This window comes from Vulpes lagopus, chromosome X, assembly GCF_018345385.1.
Source record: "Vulpes lagopus strain Blue_001 chromosome X, ASM1834538v1, whole genome shotgun sequence".
Taxonomy (NCBI): Eukaryota; Metazoa; Chordata; class Mammalia; order Carnivora; family Canidae; genus Vulpes; species Vulpes lagopus.
This window is the reverse complement of record NC_054848.1, coordinates 70,011,267-70,031,711: the sequence shown is the minus strand read 5'-3', so window position 1 is coordinate 70,031,711 and position 20,445 is coordinate 70,011,267. Positions and strand designations below refer to the sequence as shown.

General features: G+C 37.3%; 2 protein-coding genes across 7 annotated transcripts in view; one reads left to right on the top strand and one right to left on the bottom strand.

Moving 5' to 3' along the window:
• Nucleotides 1–20,445, bottom strand: part of DIAPH2 (diaphanous related formin 2) — a 1,156,455-nt gene that overhangs the window by 1,055,481 nt on the left and 80,529 nt on the right. The window lies entirely within an intron of this gene.
• On the top strand, nt 7,111–8,842 carry LOC121483202 (methylsterol monooxygenase 1-like). Its single transcript, XM_041741558.1, has one exon. The coding sequence runs from the start codon at nt 7,489–7,491 to the stop codon at nt 8,368–8,370; it is 882 nt and encodes a 293-aa protein (XP_041597492.1). The 5' UTR covers nt 7,111–7,488; the 3' UTR covers nt 8,371–8,842.

Below are 20,445 nucleotides of genomic sequence, written 5' to 3'. Positions count from 1 at the left end.
TTCTTCTTTCTCTTTTTTCTTTTTCTCTTTTCTTTCCTTCTCTCTCTTTTTCTCCTTTTCCCAATACAACTTGTTTTTGGCCACTCTGCACTGAGCAAAATGACTAGAAGGAAAACCCCTCAAAAAAAAGAATCAGAAACAGCCCACTCTCCCACAGAGTTACAAAATATGGATTACAATTCAATGTCAGAAAGCCAATTCAGAAGCACTATTTTACAGCTACTGGTGGCTCTAGAAAAAACCATAAAGGACTCAAGAGACTTCATGACTGCAGAATTTAGATCTAATCAGGCAGAAATTAAAAATCAATTAAATGAGATGCAATCCAAGCTAGAAGTCCTAACGACGAGGCTTGACGAGGTGGAAGAACGAGTGAGTGACATAGAAGACAAGTTGATGGCAAAGAGGGAAACTGAGGAAAAAAGAGACAGGCAATTAAAAGACCATGAGGATAGATTAAGGGAAATAAATGATAGCCTGAGGAAGAAAAACCTACGTTTAATTGGGGTTCCTGAGGGCGCCGAAAGGGACAGAGGGCCAGAATATGTATTTGAACAAATCCTAGCTGAAAACTTTCCGAATCTGGGAAGGGAAACAGGCATTCAGATCCAGGAAATAGAGAGATCCCCCCCTAAAATCAACAAAAACCGTTCAACACCTCGACATTTAATAGTGAAGCTTGCAAATTCCAAAGATAAGGAGAAGATGCTTAAAGCAGCAAGAGAAAAAAAGTCCCTGACTTTTATGGGGAGGAATATTAGGGTAACAGCAGACCTCTCCACAGAGACCTGGCAGGCCAGAAAGGGCTGGCAGGATATATTCAGGGTCCTAAATGAAAAGAACATGCAACCAAGAATACTTTACCCCGCAAGGCTTTCATTCAAAATGGAAGGAGAGATAAAGAGCTTCCAAGACAGGCAGGAACTGAAAGAATATGTAACCTCCAAACCAGCTCTGCAAGAAATTTTAAGGGGGACTCTTAAAATTCCCCTTTAAGAAGAAGTTCAGTGGAACAATCCACAAAAACAAGGACTGAATAGATATGATGACACTAAACTCATATCTATCAATAGTAACTCTGAATGTGAACGGGCTTAATGACCCCATCAAAAGGCGCAGGGTTTCAGACTGGATAAAAAAGCAGGACCCATCTATTTGCTGTCTACAAGAGACTCATTTTAGACAGAAGGACACCTACAACCTGAAAATAAAAGGTTGGAGAACCATTTACCATTCAAATGGTCCTCAAAAGAAAGCAGGGGTTGCCATCCTTATATCAGATAAATTAAAATTTACCCCGAAGACTATAGTGAGAGATGAAGAGGGACACTATCTCATACTCAAAGGATCTATCCAACAAGAGGACTTAACACTCCTCAATATATATGCCCCGAATGTGGGAGCTGCCAAATATTTAAACCAATTAATAACCAAACTCAAGAAATACCTTGATAATAATACACTTATACTTGGTGACTTCAATCTAGCTCTTTCTACCCTGGATAGGTCTTCTAAGCACAACATCTCCAAAGAAACGAGAGCTTTAAATGATACACTGGACCAGATGGATTTCACAGATATCTACAGAACTTTACATCCAAACTCAACTGAATACACATTCTTCTCAAGTGCACATGGAACTTTCTCCAGAATAGACCACATACTGGGTCACAAATCGGGTCTGAACCGATACCAAAAGATCGGGATAGTCCCCTGTATATTCTCAGACCATAATGCCTTGAAATTAGAACTTAATCACAACAAGAAATATGGAAGGACCACAAACACGTGGAGGTTAAGGACCATCCTGCTAAAAGATGAAAAGGTCAACCAGGAAATTAAGGAAGAATTAAAAAGATTCATGGAAACTAATGAAAATGAAGATACAACCGTTCAAAATCTTTGGGATGCAGCAAAAGCAGTCCTGAGGGGGAAATACATCGCAATACAAGCATACATTCAAAAACTGGAAAGATCTCAAATTCAAAAGCTCACCTTACACATAAAGGAACTAGAGAAAAAGCAACAAATAGACCCCACCCCCAGCAGAAGAAGAGAGTTAATTAAAATTCGAGCAGAACTCAATGATATCGAGACCAAAAGAACTGTGGAACAGATCAACAGAACCAGGAGTTGGTTCTTTGAAAGAATTAATAAGATAGATAAACCATTAGCCAACCTTATTAAAAAGAAGAGAGAGAAGACTCAAATTAATAAAATCATGAATGAGAAAGGGGACATCACTACCAACACCAAGGAAATACAAACGATTTTAAAAACATATTATGAACAGCTGTACGCCAATAAATTAGGAAATCTAGAAGAAATGGACGCATTCCTGGAAAGCCACAAACTACCAAAACTGGAGCAGGAAGAAATAGAAAACCTGAACAGGCCAATAACCAGGGAGGAAATTGAAGCAGTCATCAAAAACCTCCCAAGACACAAGAGTCCAGGGCCAGATGGCTTCCCAGGGGAATTCTATCAAACGTTTAAAGAAGAAATCATACCTATTCTACTAAAGCTGTTTGGAAAGATAGAAAGAGATGGAGTACTTCCAAATTCGTTCTATGAGGCCAGCATCACCTTAATTCCGAAACCAGACAAAGACCCCACCAAAAAGGAGAATTACAGACCAATATCCCTGATGAACATGGATGCAAAAATTCTCAACAAGATACTAGCCAATAGGATCCAACAACACATTAAGAAAATTATTCACCATGACCAAGTAGGATTTATCCCTGGGACACAAGGCTGGTTCAACACTCGTAAAACCATCAATGTGATTCATCATATCAGCAAGAGAAAAACCAAGAACCATATGATACTCTCATTAGATGCAGAGAAAGCATTTGACAAAATACAGCATCCATTCCTGATCAAAACCCTTCAGAGTGTTGGGATAGAGGGAACTTTCCTCGACATCTTAAAAGCCATCTACGAAAAGCCCACAGCAAATATCATTCTCAATGGGGAAGCACTGGGAGCCTTTCCCCTAAGATCAGGAACAAGACAGGGATGTCCACTCTCACCACTGCTGTTCAACATAGTTCTGGAAGTCCTCGCCTCAGCAATCAGACAACAAAAAGACATTCAAGGCATTCAAATTGGCAAAGAAGAAGTCAAACTCTCCCTCTTCGCCGAAGACATGATACTCTACATAGAAAACCCAAAAGCCTCCACCCCCAGATTGCTAGAACTCATACAGCAATTTGGTAGCGTGGCAGGATACAAAATCAATGCCCAGAAATCAATGGCATTTCTATACACTAACAATGAGACTGAAGAAAGAGAAATTAAGGAGTCAATCCCATTTACAATTGCACCCAAAAGCATAAGATACCTAGGAATAAACCTAACCAAAGAGGTAAAAGATCTATACCCTAAAAACTATAGAACACTTCTGAAAGAAATTGAGGAAGACACAAAGAGATGGAAAAATATTCCATGCTCATGGATTGGCAGAATTAATATTGTAAAAATGTCAATGTTACCCAGGGCAATTTATACGTTTAATGCAATCCTTATCAAAATACCATGGACTTTCTTCAGAGAGTTAGAACAAATTATTTTAAGATTTGTGTGGAATCAGAAAAGACCCCGAATAGCCAGGGGAATTTTAAAAAAGAAAACCTTAGCTGGGGGCATCACAATGCCAGATTTCAGGTTGTATTACAAAGCTGTGGTCATCAAGACAGTGTGGTACTGGCACAAAAACAGACACATAGATCAATGGAACAGAATAGAGAACCCAGAAGTGGACCCTGAAATGTACGGCCATCTAATATTCGATAAAGGAGGAAAGACTATCCATTGGAAGAAAGACAGTCTCTTCAATAAATGGTGCTGGGAAAATTGGACATCCACATGCAGAAGAATGAAACTGGACCACTCTCTTTCACCATACACAAAGATAAACTCAAAATGGATGAGAGATCTAAATGTGAGGCAAGATTCCATCAAAATCCTAGAGGAGAACACAGGCAACACCCTTTTTGAACTTGGCCACAGTAACTTCTTGCAAGATACATCCACGAAGGCAAAAGAAACAAAAGCAAAAATGAACTATTGGGACTTCATCAAGATAAGAAGCTTTTGCACAGCAAAGGATACAGTCAACAAAACTAAAAGACAACCTACAGAATGGGAGAAGATATTTGCAAATGACATATCAGATAAAGGGCTAGTTTCCAAAATCTATAAAGAACTTATTAAACTCAACACCAAAGAAACAAACAATCCAATCATGAAATGGGCAAAAGACATGAAGAGAAATCTCACAGAGGAAGACATGGACATGGCCAACATGCACATGAGAAAATGCTCTGCATCACTTGCCATCAGGGAAATACAAATCAAAACCACAATGAGATACCACCTCACACCAGTGAGAATGGGGAAAATTAACAAGGCAGGAAACAACAAATGTTGGAGAGGATGCGGAGAAAAGGGAACCCTCTTACACTGTTGGTGGGAATGTGAACTGGTGCAGCCACTCTGGAAAACTGTGTGGAGGTTCCTCAAAGAGTTAAAAATAGACCCCCCCTACCAGCCAGCAATTGCACTGTTGGGGATTTACCCCAAAGATTCAGATGCAATGAAACGTCGGGACACCTGCACCCCGATGTTTCTATCAGCAATGGCCACAATAGCCAAACTGTGGAAGGAGCCTCGGTGTCCATCGAAAGATGAATGGATAAAGAAGATGTGGTTTATGTATACAATGGAATATTACTCAGCAATTAGAAACGACAAATACCCACCATTTGCTTCAACGTGGATGGAACAGGAGGGTATTATGCTGAGTGAAATAAGTCAATCCGAGAAGGACAAACAGTGTATGTTCTCATTCATTTGGGGAATATGAATAATAGTGAAAGGGAATATAAAGGAAGGGAAAAGAAATGTTGGGAAATATCAGGAAGGGAGACAGAACATAAAGACTCCTAACTCGGGGAAACGAACTAGGGGTGGTGGAAGGGGAGGAGGGCGGGTGTTGGAGGGGAATGGGTGACGGGCACTGAGGTGGACACTTGACGGGATGAGCACTGGGTGTTTTTCTGTATGTTGGTAAATTAAACACCAATAAAAGTTAATAAAAAAAATAATAAAAATAAAAAAAAAAATATGAGAGGAATCCCTGGGTGGCGCAGCGGTTTAGCGCCTGCCTTTGGCCCAGGGCGCGATCCTGGAGACCCGGGATCGGATCCCACATCGGGCTCCCGGTGCATGGAGCATGCTTTTCCCTCTGCCTGTGTCTCTGCCTCTCTCTCTCTCTCTCTCTCTCTCTGTATGTGACTATCATAAATAAATAAAAATTTAAAAAAATATATGAGAGTTCTCAAATCAATGACCTTAGTTTCCACCTTAAGCAAATAGAAAACAAAGAGCAAATGGAACCTAAAGTAAACAGAAGAAAGAAAATCATAAAAGTAAAAATGGAAATCAATGAAATAAAAAATAATATAAAAATAATAAACTGAAATTTGTTTCTTTAAAAAGATCCTTAAAACTGATTTAAAGAGAGAGAGAGAAGACACACTATGACTTCCTGGGTGTATCCTACTGAAATCAATTGTACAGAAATGTTTTCAGAAAACTGAAGAAAAAGTAAACTGATTCTTGGTTTGGAGAAAATGATGATAGGTAAGGGAGTGATTTCCAAAGGGCGTATATATTCACTATCTTCACAGGTGTGCACATATGCAAAATTTAGCAAATTGTACACTTTAAGTATGTGTGGTTCCATGAATGTCAATTATACTTCAAAAAAGCTATTTTGAAACCAAAAAAAAGCTATTTTGTTTAAATAGGTTGACAGAATAGACACAGTAGACAAATAACTATATACCAGTCACCAAGTTATATCCATTTACAAGGTATGAAAATAACAGGACTAAATTTATTCTTCAATATACTATAATGTACAGATTCAAATTATTTGTTCCTTTTCAAAAATAGTTAATTAGGGTTACCATTGCAAGCACTCAAATATATGCCGGACTCAAAGCAAAATGTCACTTCAAAGTGGCTTTCTCATGTGTCTTATAAATTAATTCTGAATACAGTTCCCAAATATTCCAAAAAGTATTTTGAGAAATTGGGGCAGCATCATTTCAAAATAAAAACAAAACCTCTTATCTAGGGGTTGACTACACTGAAAGGACAAGTGAACATATTTATGACGATCTATGGGATTAGTATTTTATAACGTTAGTTTATCATCTGTAATTAGATTTTTTCAACACTATGGCAAAATAGGTTTTATACCTTAACCATGACTGAGAGTTGTACAGGTGACCCAGTTCAGAGGAAAGGTATTAACATAAATAAAAGGGTTTAATTTATACTTTTTGTTTTGAAACCATATTATAAGACAAAAAAGAGTAATTCAAAAATAAAGAAGACAATAAAGGCATCTTATTCTCATGTTTATGAAATGATTTCTATGTTAAGACTACTACTTTCAGCTATGTTTAAGTATATATTGAGTAGTAGTCACTCTCTCAAACCCTAATCCCTTCTATCAATAATCACACATGAAAATACTCATTATTAGTTACCTGTAAACTTTCTTGCAAAATAATCTAGGCCACTGATGTTTAAAATAGAAATAGACATCAGGCAAAGCATCACAATGCATCTTCTGTGTGCCTTACTTCCTCTTAACTGTGACTCCTAACTCAAGTGATGACAAAGAATAAATCTTTATTATTTAATCAACATTGCCATATTAAAGCATAACAATCTAGCCATAATAAGTGAAACATTGCAGTAAGTGTCCCTAGATTGTGACTTTCAATGATATTTGGCTCCATTAAAAGCTTGCATCATTAGTCAATACTTGTCGCCCTGAGTTGAAAACCTTGGTTTCTGAAATTCACATTCAACTGCATGGCTACTGTGTTACACAAAACTGAATGATTGGAATGAATGTTTAGCTCCCTAGATTTTCCTTCTTCAGGGTAAGAAGTAATCAAATGAGAATCAGAAATAAACTATACAGAAGACTTAAGATTTAAATTTTATACATATTTTTTACTGTGTAATATACATTTATCCTATGAGAATATAAGCAAAGTTTTAGTGTAGGGATTTTTTTTTAAAGACACAGAAATTTCTACTTCACTTAACCATCCATGGAATATAAGAAAACTCAGGATTATCTCTTGTTTATTAACACACATCTCAAAAAGGGATACCTAATATTTTTTTTGCTAGGTCAACAGCCATCACAAACTGATTAATTTACTTGAAAGTGCACTATTTTTAATACTGAAACATAAACATAATCGTGTACATATGTGTGCATACACAGAAACAGAATTTGGGGCTTAGAGAACTTTTGTGGCTCATCTCTTCTAACATTTCAAATGGTTTTACCTCTTTTTCTGCAGTTTTCTAGGTAAAATTCTTTAAGCAAAATAAATGTGGCGTTCCCGCTGCTCGGCCAGAATTCTAAGGCTTTCTGCAGAGATTTGAAAAATGGCAACAAATGAAAGTATCAGCATCTTTAGTTCAGCATCTTTGGCTGTGGAGTATGTAGATTCACTTTTACCTGAGAACCCTCTACAAGAACCATTTAAAAATGCTTGGAACTATATGTTGAATAATTATACAAAGTTCCAGATTGCAACATGGGGATCCTTGATAGTTCACGAAGTTCTTTATTTCTTGTTCTGTTTACCTGGATTTTTGTTTCAATTTATACCTTTCATGAAAAAGTACAAAATTCAAAAGGATAAACCAGAAACCTGGGAAAACCAATGGAAATGTTTTAAAGTACTTCTCTTTAATCTCTTTTGTGTCCAGCTTCCTTTGATCTGTGGAACTTATTATTTTACAGAGTATTTTAATATACCTTATGATTGGGAAAGAATGCCAAGATGGTATATGCTTTTGGCAAGATGCCTTGGCTGTGCGGTGATTGAGGACACCTGGCACTATTTCCTGCATAGGCTCTTGCATCACAAAAGAATATATAAATATATTCATAAAGTTCATCATGAGTTTCAGGCTCCATTTGGAATGGAAGCTGAATATGCACATCCTTTGGAAACTCTGATTCTTGGAACTGGATTTTTCATTGGAATCATGCTTTTATGTGATCATGTCATTCTCCTTTGGGCATGGGTGACCATTCGTTTGATAGAAACTATTGATGTCCATAGTGGCTATGACATTCCCCTGAACCCTTTAAATCTGATCCCTTTCTATGCTGGTTCTCGGCATCATGATTTCCACCACATGAACTTCATCGGAAACTATGCTTCCACATTTACATGGTGGGATAGAATTTTCGGAACAGACTCTCAATTTACTGCCTATAAAGAAAAGATGAAGAAGATTGAGAAAAAGATGCAATAAATATCTCCTCTCCATCATCCTGAAAGCATACACCTCCCTGAATTGAAGCGAATAGCTAACCTTGCTTCTGGGGAGCAGAAATAAACCTGTGTCTTGGCTGCTAAGTGATACAAAGAACATTAACAACCTTTAATTATCTTCCTAGCGGGAACTTTTTCTACTTTACATAAAAGTTCTGTATGTGTATAAATAAGTAAATCTATAACAAAGTATGATTTTCGTGAGGCAGTTGTAAAGGCCGTGTTGCTAACCTTACAGAAAGGTTCTAAGTAATGGAAGAAGTATCAGTCTGTCTTTCCCCCGTAATACCAGAGGCCTGAAGCTAAGATGGGTCTTTAAAATCTTGTAAACAGGGATCCCTGGGTGACGCAGCGGTTCGGCGCCTGCCTTTGGCCCAGGGCGCGATCCTGGAGACCCGGGATCGAATCCCACATCGGGCTCCCGGTGCATGGAGCCTGCTTCTCCCTCTGCCTGTGTCTCTGCCTCTCTCTCTCTGTGACTATCATAAATAAATAATAATAAAAAAAATCTTGTAAATATATAGTGGCCATTTCAGTATCTCTTAGCAGGGTGTTGGCCTCATATTGAACTGTAAACATTTTCTAGAATTTGCCTAAACATCCAAGTATCATGGGTCGAACCGTATGGATTGACAGTGAGAGTGAGGCGGCCAAATCCGGAATAGCCCGCCCCAAGAACTTCCACTCTGGTCCTGAGCTGACTGGTTTGGGGTGATTCTCCTTCTTTGAGAAGCCCTTTCGGATGGCAATGTGCTACTGGTATCTATAAATTAAGGCGTTTCCGAATTGTCATAAATGGGATATTTTAGTCTAAAGGTTTTCGGGTTACGTGAATTTAAAAAAAGAAATTGAGCTTTATTTCTGCTATTTACCCTTTCATTTTTGTATATCAAGTTTTCATTATACTTAAAACTGTATCTTGAAACATTGTGAACTGACTTGCTGTATTTGCACTTTGAACAATTGAAATAAATGTGATTTTTTTTTGGTCTGAAAAAATAAAAAATAAAAAAAATAAAAAAAATAAATGTGCAAAATCAAAACATTATTATCAATTATCATGGAAAATAAATACTGATGCATGTTTATCTATTTTCGTATGCATTCATTTAATGTATATTTAATAAATACTTGCCAAAATGCCAGAAACTAGTGAGGAAAAATGAAACAGGATCCATATTTTCATTCTTACAAACTAGTAGGAAGACAAACAATCTCAGAGACACAAACTTATGATAAATGCTATGATAAAGAGATACATGTGCTATGAAAGCATGCAATGAAAGAAAATTACTGAGTTGATGAGGTAATGAGAGATAACTGAGCTGAGGTCTCAAGAGAATAGAAGTTAATTAGGAAAAAAAAATGGGGCTGTAAGAACAGCCTATGCAAAATTCTTCATACAACCACCTGTCTTCCAAAGTGGAAGTTATAAAACTAAACGTAACCAAGCATACTCTTTCCATTCTTTGGAGTTTACACAAAGGAGTTGAAACTATGTCCACAGTCCACACAAAAGACTGCACACAGATGTTTACCGCAGCTTTATTCATAATTGCCAAAATTGGGAAGCAACCAAGATGTCCTTCAGTAAGTGAATGGATAAACAAACTGTGGTCAGTTCAGACAATGGAACACTTTTCAGCTCTAAAAAGAAATGAGCTTTCAAGTAAATGACAATACTGGAGGAAACCTAAATGCATATTACTAAGTGAAATAAGCCAATTGAAAAAGACTATATATTCTATGAGTCCAACTCTATGACACTCTGGAAAAGGCAAAACAATGGAAACTATAAAAAAATCAGTGGTTGCCATGTGTTAGGGTGGAGGGATGAATAGAACAGAGAACTTTTAGGGCAGTGAAACCATTCTGTATGATACTATAAATGGTAGATAACATGTCATTATACATTTGCCAAAACCCACAGAATGTATAACACCAAGAACGAAACTATTATAAACTATGCAGTTGGGGTGATAATGTGTCAAAATTGGTTCCTTGTTTGGAATAAATACACTACCATACCATCCTGGTGTAGGACACTGATAGTACAGAAGGCGATGCATATTTGGGACTGTATGGAAACTCTTTATACTTTTCTTTTTGACTTGTGGAACATGATTTTTTAATTGCATTTTTAATTCCAGTAGTTAATATACAGTGTTATATTAATTTCAGGTATGAAATAGAAATTCAAAACTTCTATACATTACTCAGTACTCATTACAATAAGTGTACTCTTTAATCCCCATCATGTATTTCAACCAACCCCCACCCCACCCCCGCTTACCCATATCTCTCCTCTGGTAACCATCACTTTGATCTCTATAGTTAAGAGTCTGTTTCTTGGTTTGTCTCTCTTTTTTTTTGCTTTGCTCATTTGTTCTATTCCTTAAATTCCACATATGTGTGAAATCATATGGTATTTATCCTTTTCTGACTTAATTCACTTAGTATTATACCTTCTAGTTCCATTATCTAGTGCAAATGGCATGGTTTCATTAGTTTTAGGGCTGAATAATATTCTATTGTGTATGTTGTGTGTGTATCCATCCATCCAACAATGATACCTGGGCCACTTCCATAATTTGGCTATTGTAAATAATGCTACAATAAACATAGGAGTGCATATATCCCTTTTAATTAGTTTTTGTGTTCTTTTGGTAAAAACCAGCAGTGTCATTAGTGGACAGTAAGGTAGCTTTATTTTTAACTTTTTGAGGAACCTCCATAGTATTTTCCACAGTGGCTACCCAAGTATGCATTCCAATAGTGCATGAGGGTTCTTTTTTCTCTACATCCTCATCAACACTACTTGTTTCTTAAGTTTTTATTTTAGCCATTCTGACAGGTGTGAGATGATATCTCATTGTACTTTTGATTTGCATTTCCCTGATGATGAGTAAAATGTGAAAATCTTTTCATTTGTTGGCCATCTGCATGTTTCCTTTGGAAAAATGTCTATTCATGTTTTCTGACCATTTTTAACTGGGTTATTTTGGGAGGGGGGTTATTGAGTTTTATAAGTTCTCTATATGCTTTGGATAATAACCCTTTATCAGATATGTCATTTGCAAATATCTTCTCTCATTCCATAGGTTGCCTTTTAGTTTTGTTGACTATTTCCTTCACTGTGCAAAAGGCTTTTATTTTGATGTAGTCCCAAAAGTTTATTTTTGCTTTTATTTCCCCTGCCACAGGAGACATACTTACAAAAATGCTGCTGTGGCTAATGCCAAGAAAGTTACTGCCTGTGTTCTCTTCTAGGGTTTTTAAAGTTTCAGGTCTGACATTTAAGTCTTTAATCTATTTTGAGATTATCTTTGTATATGGTGAAAGTGGTCTGGTTTCATTCTTTCGCATGACCCAAAACCATCTTGGAAGAGACTGTCTTTTCCCCATTGGATAGTCTTTCCTGCTTTGTCAAAGATTAACTGAGCATATAATTGTAGGTTCATTTCTAGGTTTTCTATTCTGTTCTACTGATCTATGACTCAACTGTTATGCCAGTACCACACTATTTTGATTACTACAGCTTTGTGATATAACTTGAAATCTGAAATTGTGATACCTCAAGTTTTCTTTTTCTTTTTCAAGACTGCTTGGACTCTCTGGGGTCTTTTGTGATTCCATACAAATTTTAGGATTTTCTGTTCTAGTTCTGTGAAAATTTCTGTTGGTATTTCAATAGGAATTTCATTGAATCTGTACATTTCTTAGGGTAGTATAGACATTTTAACAATAATTGTTCTTCCAACCCATGAGCATGGGATGGGTTTCCATTTCTTTGTATCATCTTGAATTTCTTTCATCAATGTTTTATAATTTCCAGAGTATAGGTGTTTCACCTCATTGGATAGGTTTATTCCTAGATATTATTTTTTGTTGCAATTTGTAAATGGGATTCTTTTCATAATTTCACCTGCTGCGTCACTATTAGTGTATAGGAATGACACAGATTTCTGTGCGTTCATTTTGTATCCTGCTACTTTACTGAATTCATTTATCAGTTCTAGTAGTTTTTTGGTGGAGTATTTAGGGTTCTCTATGTGTAGTATAATGAAGTCAGCAAATAGTGAACGTTTAACTTCTTCCTTACCAATTTAGGTGCCTTTGTATGTATTTTTCTTGTCTGACTACCATGACTAGGACGTCTAGTATTACATCAAATGAGAGTGAACATCCTTGTCTTATTCCTGACTTTAAGGGAAAAGCTCTGTTTTTCCCCATTGAGAATGATGTCAGCTGTGGGTTATTCATATATAGCCTTTATTATGTTGAGGTATGTTCCCTCTATCCCTACTTTGTTGAGGGTTATCATGAATGGATATTTTACTTCATCGAATGCTTTTTCTGTATCTACTAAAATGATTATATGTGTTTTATCTTTTCTCTTATTGATGTATCACATTGATTTCTGAATATTGAACCACCCTTGCTTCCCAGGAATAAATTCCATTTGATCATAGTATATATATATATTTTTTAATGTATTGTTGGATTAAGTTTGCTAGTATTTTGTAAACTCTCTGTAATTTCTTCTCAACTTGGCTGTGAACATAAAACTGCTACAAAAAAATAAATTCTATTTAAAAATAAAATAAGCACACATGCAATCTTTAAGGCAATAGCAAACTTGACCCTGCTGCAAAAACCACTAACTGCAAAATCTGAGGAAGACATGTTCTCAAAATAAACAAAATAAAAATAAAATTGAGAGAGAATGTTTGCAAGGAAAGAATCTCATATTCAGGCTGTGAATTACTCCAGCTCAACTTTATCATTTCTCACACGCATAAACTTGGAAATTCATTCTAGAGTATGCTTATATACACATACACACACCACACTACCCTTCACAGTGGGTAACCAGACCAATTCAAAGATAAATGATCAGAAAAAGACCAACAGAGAATGTATGCATAAAATGTACCAAAAAAAAAACAGATTTAAGATGCTGTTCTTCATAATCTCAAATAAATAACACGCGGCCATGTAATTGATCAAAAAAGGTGTGCTCTAAGACCAAAGAAACTAAAATAGTGACAACAGTATTGTGATAGTAATGATGGGGTAGTGAAGTGTGACATGCATTTAATTTTTCTCTATCAAAGCAGTGAGTCAATAGATAACATCTAAAACAAATAAGGTAAGACATGGGAGTATTAGCAGATTATTTAGAGATCAGGAGAAAACATAATAGTTTTCAGTGTAATATTTTACAGTGAAAATAGTTAAATGTGTTGCCACTGGTGAACACCACCACTAGGGATAGAAAGACATGGACTATGAAATTACTTATTACAAGCCTTTCTGTACCACTGATTTTATTATTTTTTTTTTTATTTATTTATTTTTTTTATGATAGTCATACAGAGAGAAAGAGAGAGGCAGAGACACAGGCAGAGGGAGAAGCAGGCTCCATGCACCGGGAGCCTGATGTGGGATTCGATCCCGGGTCTCCAGGATCGCGCCCTGGGCCAAAGGCAGGCGCCAAACCGCTGCGCCACCCAGGGATCCCTGTACCACTGATTTTACGTACATATGATATTGTCATTAAAATAAAAATCCCTTTAAGAAAAAAAATGATCAAAGAAGGAAGTAAAACCCAAGCTGGCAGAATTCTGAAAAGTAAAGGATGAAAAAATATATAAATAAAAACCACCAAAGAAGCAACAATAATATAGAGAACAAAACATCTGGAAAACATATTCAAGGACATCGTTGGTAGTCTTGAGCAAAACAAATGAAACAAAGAGCAATAAACAACATAATGATTATAGAAATGATTATACATGAAAAACAAGGGAGAGCCAGAGTAGGGAAGTGATATAGCCAAGGTCACAAAAGAGTTAAGATTCACACCCAGTTCTACTACTTCATAATATCTTTATAATAAACCTTCTTTAGTAGAATTCAAAATTCTAAGATTTTAATATCTAGGCAGGTAATCACTTCAGTTTGTCCAGAATGCTGTCCATTCAGAAGTTTTGTTTTGTTTTGTTTTTACTGCAGACCTGTTTTCTATAGGAAGTCTACCTTGATTATGTGCAAGAAGAGAAAATGTGGGGGCCCTGGATGGCTCAGTAGGTTATGTGTATGCCTTTTCCTCAGGTCATGATCTCAGGGTCCTAGGATACAGCCCTGTGTCTGGCTCCCTGCTCAGCAGGGAGTCTGTTTATCCCTCTCCCTTTGTCCTCCCCCCATCATGCTTTCTCTCTCAAATAAATAAAATCTTTAAAAAAAGAAGAGACAATGCTAACAAATATTATGATGATATTTGAATAGACTATTACAACTAAAACTAATCTAGATAAACACAGAAGTCATAGAAATAAGAGAAAAAGCAAGTTTTTTTTGAAAGGGGGGACAATTTTTAAAAGATAAGACACATTGTCCTCCACCTCTATGCATACTATTCTCTGATATTGCACCCATTTAAATATCCTGCTAGCACAGTAACACAGACATTCAATCATTTTGTCATCAAAAATGGTAAAATATTTACCATATACAAAAACTCTTTTCTTTTTTAAAGATTTTATTTATTTATTCATGAGAGACACAGAGAGAGGCAGAGACATAGGCAAAGGGACAAGCAGGCTCCCTGTGAGGATCCTGATGTGGGACTCAATCCCAGGCCAAGTCCCCAGGATCATGCCCTGAGCCAAAGGCAGACACTCAACCACTGAGCCACCCAGGCGTCCCATATATACACAAATTCTAAAACTATTATCCTAACCATTTGCTAACTTTCCCTCTTATCCTATAGTAGGGTGTTGAGAAGAAAGGTCAAGGGGAAGACTATATTACCCAAATATTTACTAGCACTAGCCTCTAAAATCAAGGCACTAATCCACACAACAGAATGAGATAAAAATGTAAATTTTGTTTTATGCATCAAAAGCAACCAACTTAAATTTAAAATCATCAGGAAGAACATGGCAGACAGGACAATGGAGCAGTAACTTGCAATAAAATTGTGGTATGACCACCTCACACCAGTGAGAATGGGGAAAATTAACAAAGCAGGAAACCACAAATGTTGGAGAGGATGTGGAGAAAGAGGAACCTTCCTGTACTGTTGGTGGGAATGTGAACTGGTGCAGCCACTCTGGAAAACTGTGTGGAGGTTCTTCAAAGAGTTAAAAATAGACCTGCCCTACGACCCAGCAATTGCACTTTTGGGGATTTACCCCAAAGATACAGATGCAATGAAACGCCAGGACACCTGCACCCCGATGTTTATAGCAGCAATGTCCACAACAGTCAAACTGTGGAAGGAGCCTGGGTGTCCATCGAAAGATGAATGGATAAAGAAGATGTGGTTTATGTATACAACAGAATATTACTCAGCCATTAGAAACGACAAATACCCACCATTTGCTTTGACGTGGATGGAACTGGAGAGTATTATGCTGAGTGAAATAAGTCAATCGGAGAAGGACAAACATTATATGGTCTCATTCATTTGGGGAATATAAAAAATAGTGAAAGGGAATAAAGGGGAAAGGAGAAAAAGTGAGTGGGAAATATCAGAAAGGGAGACAGAACATGAAAGACTCCTAACTCTGGGAAATGAACTAGGGCTGGTAGAAGGGGAGGTGGGCGGGGGTGGGGGTGACTGGGTGATGGGCACTGAGGTGGGCACTTGACAGGATGAGCACTGGGTGTTATTCTATATGTTGGCAAATTGAACACCAATAAAAAATGAATTTATGAAAATGAGAAAAAAAACTGTGGTATGATACACCCTTCTGCAACTGAATGGTAACTACCTGACTATTCTACATGTGATCATTAAAAAGATGATTAGTTAAATTAGTTATTAGTTAAAATTGGTTAAAATGTTATTTTTTTTAATACAGCAGGGACAAAAAGTCCAGCAAACTCCTTGGGGCCAAATTGCATTATTTATCCAACCCTGAAGGCTAAACCAGATCTGAATAAATCTAGGTAGTTGAATGGCAGTTCATCTGCATTTCAATACAACTATTACAATAAGGGAATGGTTCCATAATCTCCCTATCAAATTTCACTTGTAAATAATACTTAGCAAACCCTCCTACTAAAAATCCTACTATAAAAAGGAGAAATACAAAGACAAATATCAAAGTACAAATATACAAAATCCTTCAGGATTACCTAACAAAACCACAAATGTTCCAGAAAGTGTATCATTGAATAAAATTCTTGAAAACATCTATAATTACAAGGCCTCAGTCACTTTGAAATCATCCCCTACTTTTATTATTTCCACAACATTCAAATAATGTTTTCATCTGTCATGGAAAGGATATTACCATAAATTATTTTGTCATTAGTAAGGCTTTTTGTTTGTTTTTAGATTTTTTTTTTAATTTATTTATTCATAAGAGACACAGAGAGAGGCAGAGACAGACAGAGGGAGAAGCAGGCTCCCTATTGGGAGCCTGAAACGGAACTTGATCCCAGGACCCTGGGATCATGCCCTGAGCAGAAGGGAGACGCTCAACCACTGAGCCACCCAGGCACCCCTGATTAGTAAGTTTTAAAGAATGAGAATACAATCTGCTTGACTACCATGGTCATTCAACAAACAATTTGAAGCATGCTGGTTCCACGCTATGCCCAGAAATGGTAAAGAAAGGATGTTCAAACTACATTTCATTTCATACCACAGAAAAAGAGCTTTTACTGTACAGCATTATACAGACATAAGGTCCAGGAGGTGGTTACTGATGTAAGAAACAAAGGCAAAAGAAAAATTACTGAATTTCCTTACTACCTAAGGCTCATGGGCAAGTTGAAACAGGCACAGTGACATTCCTCTAGCGAGCCAGTTGCCATGGTGTTACTACTTTGCTAAGGGCAAAAGGCAATCTTACCCAGACCCTCCAGGATCCTCTAAGTCTACTTTAACATATAAAGATTCCCTTGGAAACTTCCTTTATCTCTAACCCTGCCCACCCCCACCCCCACCCCCCAAGATGCACGTTGGCAATAACCTAAGCATATGACCCACCAATATACCTCTGAAGGGAAATCTGAAGGGTCTCATGACTGAGTTTTTACTAAACAGTAATAAATGATCTTTTCCTAACAACAGCTAGCCCCCTCAAGGTCCTGGAAACTTTGCTTACAAAATCCCTTACAGACTTAAGCTATCCCTAACCCCCTCCCAACTTGAATGTATATAATGGGCCACTCCTTATGACCCAGTGCAGCTCTTTCTGCCCACAGTCCTGTCCTCCCGCTTTAATGAAATCACTTCTTTTGCACCAAAGACATCTCAAGAACTTGTTCCTGGCTGTCTGCTTCAAATGCTAACATATCTCCTATATAGGTTGGTTAAAATGAGGAATTATTAAAAGTGAGTCTGTCTTCAACATTTTGTTGTAACTTACAACCTAGGAATATACATTCATTCACTGGTCTTTTTTTTTTTTTTTTGAGATTTTATTTATTCATTCATGACAGACACACAGAGAGGGAGAGAGAGAGAGGCAGAGACACAGTCAGAGGGAGAAGCAGGCTCCACACAGGGAGCCCGACGCGGGACTAGATCCCCAGTCTCCAGGATCTGGCCCTGGGGTGAAGGCGGCGCTAAACTGCTGAGCCACCCGGGCTGCCCTCACTGGTCTTTTTTGACATAGAGCTAAGACCTTTGCTTTTAATATAGGCTCCTTAGCTGGAATTCACAGCAACACTCCTTTCATATACCACACTCTTAACGCACTCTCTACTATCAGCATTTTCTTTGGGAAAAAAGAATTTAAAGACACCAGCAAAGCCATAGGAATCCTTCTAGAATTTTGTTATTTTTCCTAAGCCTTCACTTGTCTCATGTATGCTTAATAGGAAGCTTTCTAGCTGCTTCGTGAACATGATCATACAAAGTACTTCTATCTAATTTTCATAGAAAGATCATTTTCTTCTTACACATTTCATCAATTCCATGAGGTTTAAATAAATCCTATCATTACAGTAGCAACTACAGTTGGCATTATAGTTGTGGAGAACAAAGCCAAAAGGAAATGTAAATAAAATTAAATCTCCTTATAACTCAGCCCATTGACAAATGGCAGGCAGAAAAAAATTTTCCTCAGAGAACTCCCAATCTTGTTGCAAATGCCTTGCTAGAGGGAAAAATAACCTTAGTTTAACAATAGCCATGCCTCCAGCATCCTGTAAGTCTTCTTTAACATATGAAAGTCCTTTTGTAAACTTCCCTTGTCTTTACTTCCCCCACCTTGAAAGTATATAATCAGCAACTTCTCACAACTCACACAGCTCTTTCTGCCCACAGGCTGTCCCTGCTATAATATAAACACCTTAGATGCACTACGACATTTCAGGAATTCTTCCTTGGGGGCCGCCCGGGTGGCTCAGCAGTTTAACGCTGCCTTTAGCCCAGGGCCAGATCCTGAAGACTCAGGATCTAGTCCCACGTCTGGCTCCCTGCACTGGAGCCCGCTTCTCCCTCTATCTGTGTCTGTGTCTCTGTCTCTCTCTCTCTCTCTCTCTCTGTGGCTCTCATGAATAAATAAATAAAATCTTAAAAAAAAAAAAAAGAATTCTTTCTTGGCCACCAGCTCAGTGACCTTCAAACCATATCATCATTTTAGGAACAAATACAAGGGATTTATTGGTAAGCATACAACGCAACAGGTAAGAACAGAAGAAAGTTTATAAGATATTAGAAACTACTGCTTTTAATATCCATTTGCCTCAATGATCAAATTGTCTAAGCTTAAAAATTCTATGTCATCATTTGCAGGTAAGACATGAAACGGTTTTTTATTAATTATCGCTTATATAAAGCCATTATGGAATATACTCTTCACTTAAAAGGCCATATGAGCAGTCCCAAACTTAGAATAGCCACTCTTCTTGCCCTATTTGCTTGCCTACCCTCAACTCCAAAAGCCTCTATGCTGCTCTCATGGAAGCAGTTATGAATAAAGAGAAGCTCTGAGATATAACATTAAGTGAATAAAGGTGAGACTTGAAAAGTAGTAACAGCTCAGCACCAATTATTCCCAAGGGAGAACCTTAAATCAAAGCTGCTTATACGTTTACCTGTTTCCCTAAAACATTTATCCTTTCATTGTTGGACTTTATTCACTTCCCTGTGCTAACTGCTTGTATTTTTACCAAGCAATGAACTTTTATTAACATTCATCAATTTAAAAAAAACAATAATACAACACAACTCTGTAAATTACCATAACTAGTTCTTTCTGATACTTGGGGAAAATAAGTTGTATGACAGAAATGAAGAGTTAGGGAAGAAAAGGTAGTTACTTTGAAAAAGTGAAGAACAGGGAAGACTTGGGAAAGGTGTCACCTAAAGGGAGAGCATCATTATATGGAAAAGGGGTAGAGAAAGGGATTTGGGGAATCCTAAAGATAAAATTTACCAATTCCGAAATATTGTCTATGTTGAGCCCCATACCTAGAAAGAACTTTTTCTTCACTATTCTCACTACATGGCACATAACTGCTCCCAGAGCTCAGACTCACACTATTAATAAAACAGTTTGGGCAGCCCCAGTGGCTCAGCGGTTTAGCGCTGCCTTCAGCCCAGGGCGTGATCCTGGAGACCCTGGAGACCCCTGGAGACCCAGGATCAAGTCCCACATTGGGCTCCCAGCATGGAGCCTGCTTCTCCCTCTGCCTGTGCCTCTGTGTGTGTGTGTGTGTGTGTGTGTGTGTGTGTGTGTGTGTGTCTTTCATGATTAAATAAATAAAATCTTAAAAAAAGAAAAAGTTCATCTACAATGTAGATTAAGTAGGATTTGAAAAGGGGGAGCTACCCTGGGAAACTAACCTCCCTACATAACATGTTCCCAAAGAAACAATGCCCTCAAAGATATGAAAAAGAAAGAAAAATGTCTTATAAACACTTTTTGGAATACAGCATGTTCTTAGTATCCATAGACTGAAGAATACTCACAAAGTAAAATTTAAAATGTAAGAGATAAAGGAAGAAAAACACCAAAGTTACCATTTGCAAGAAAGTAGTGGTTGTCCCTAAATCACTGTATCATCATGATATCCTACAGCAATA

Excerpts from the sequence above, each read along its gene's own strand:
- LOC121483202 (XM_041741558.1), top strand. The coding sequence starts at position 7,489 with ATGGCAACAAATGAAAGTATCAGCATCTTTAGTTCAGCATCTTTGGCT.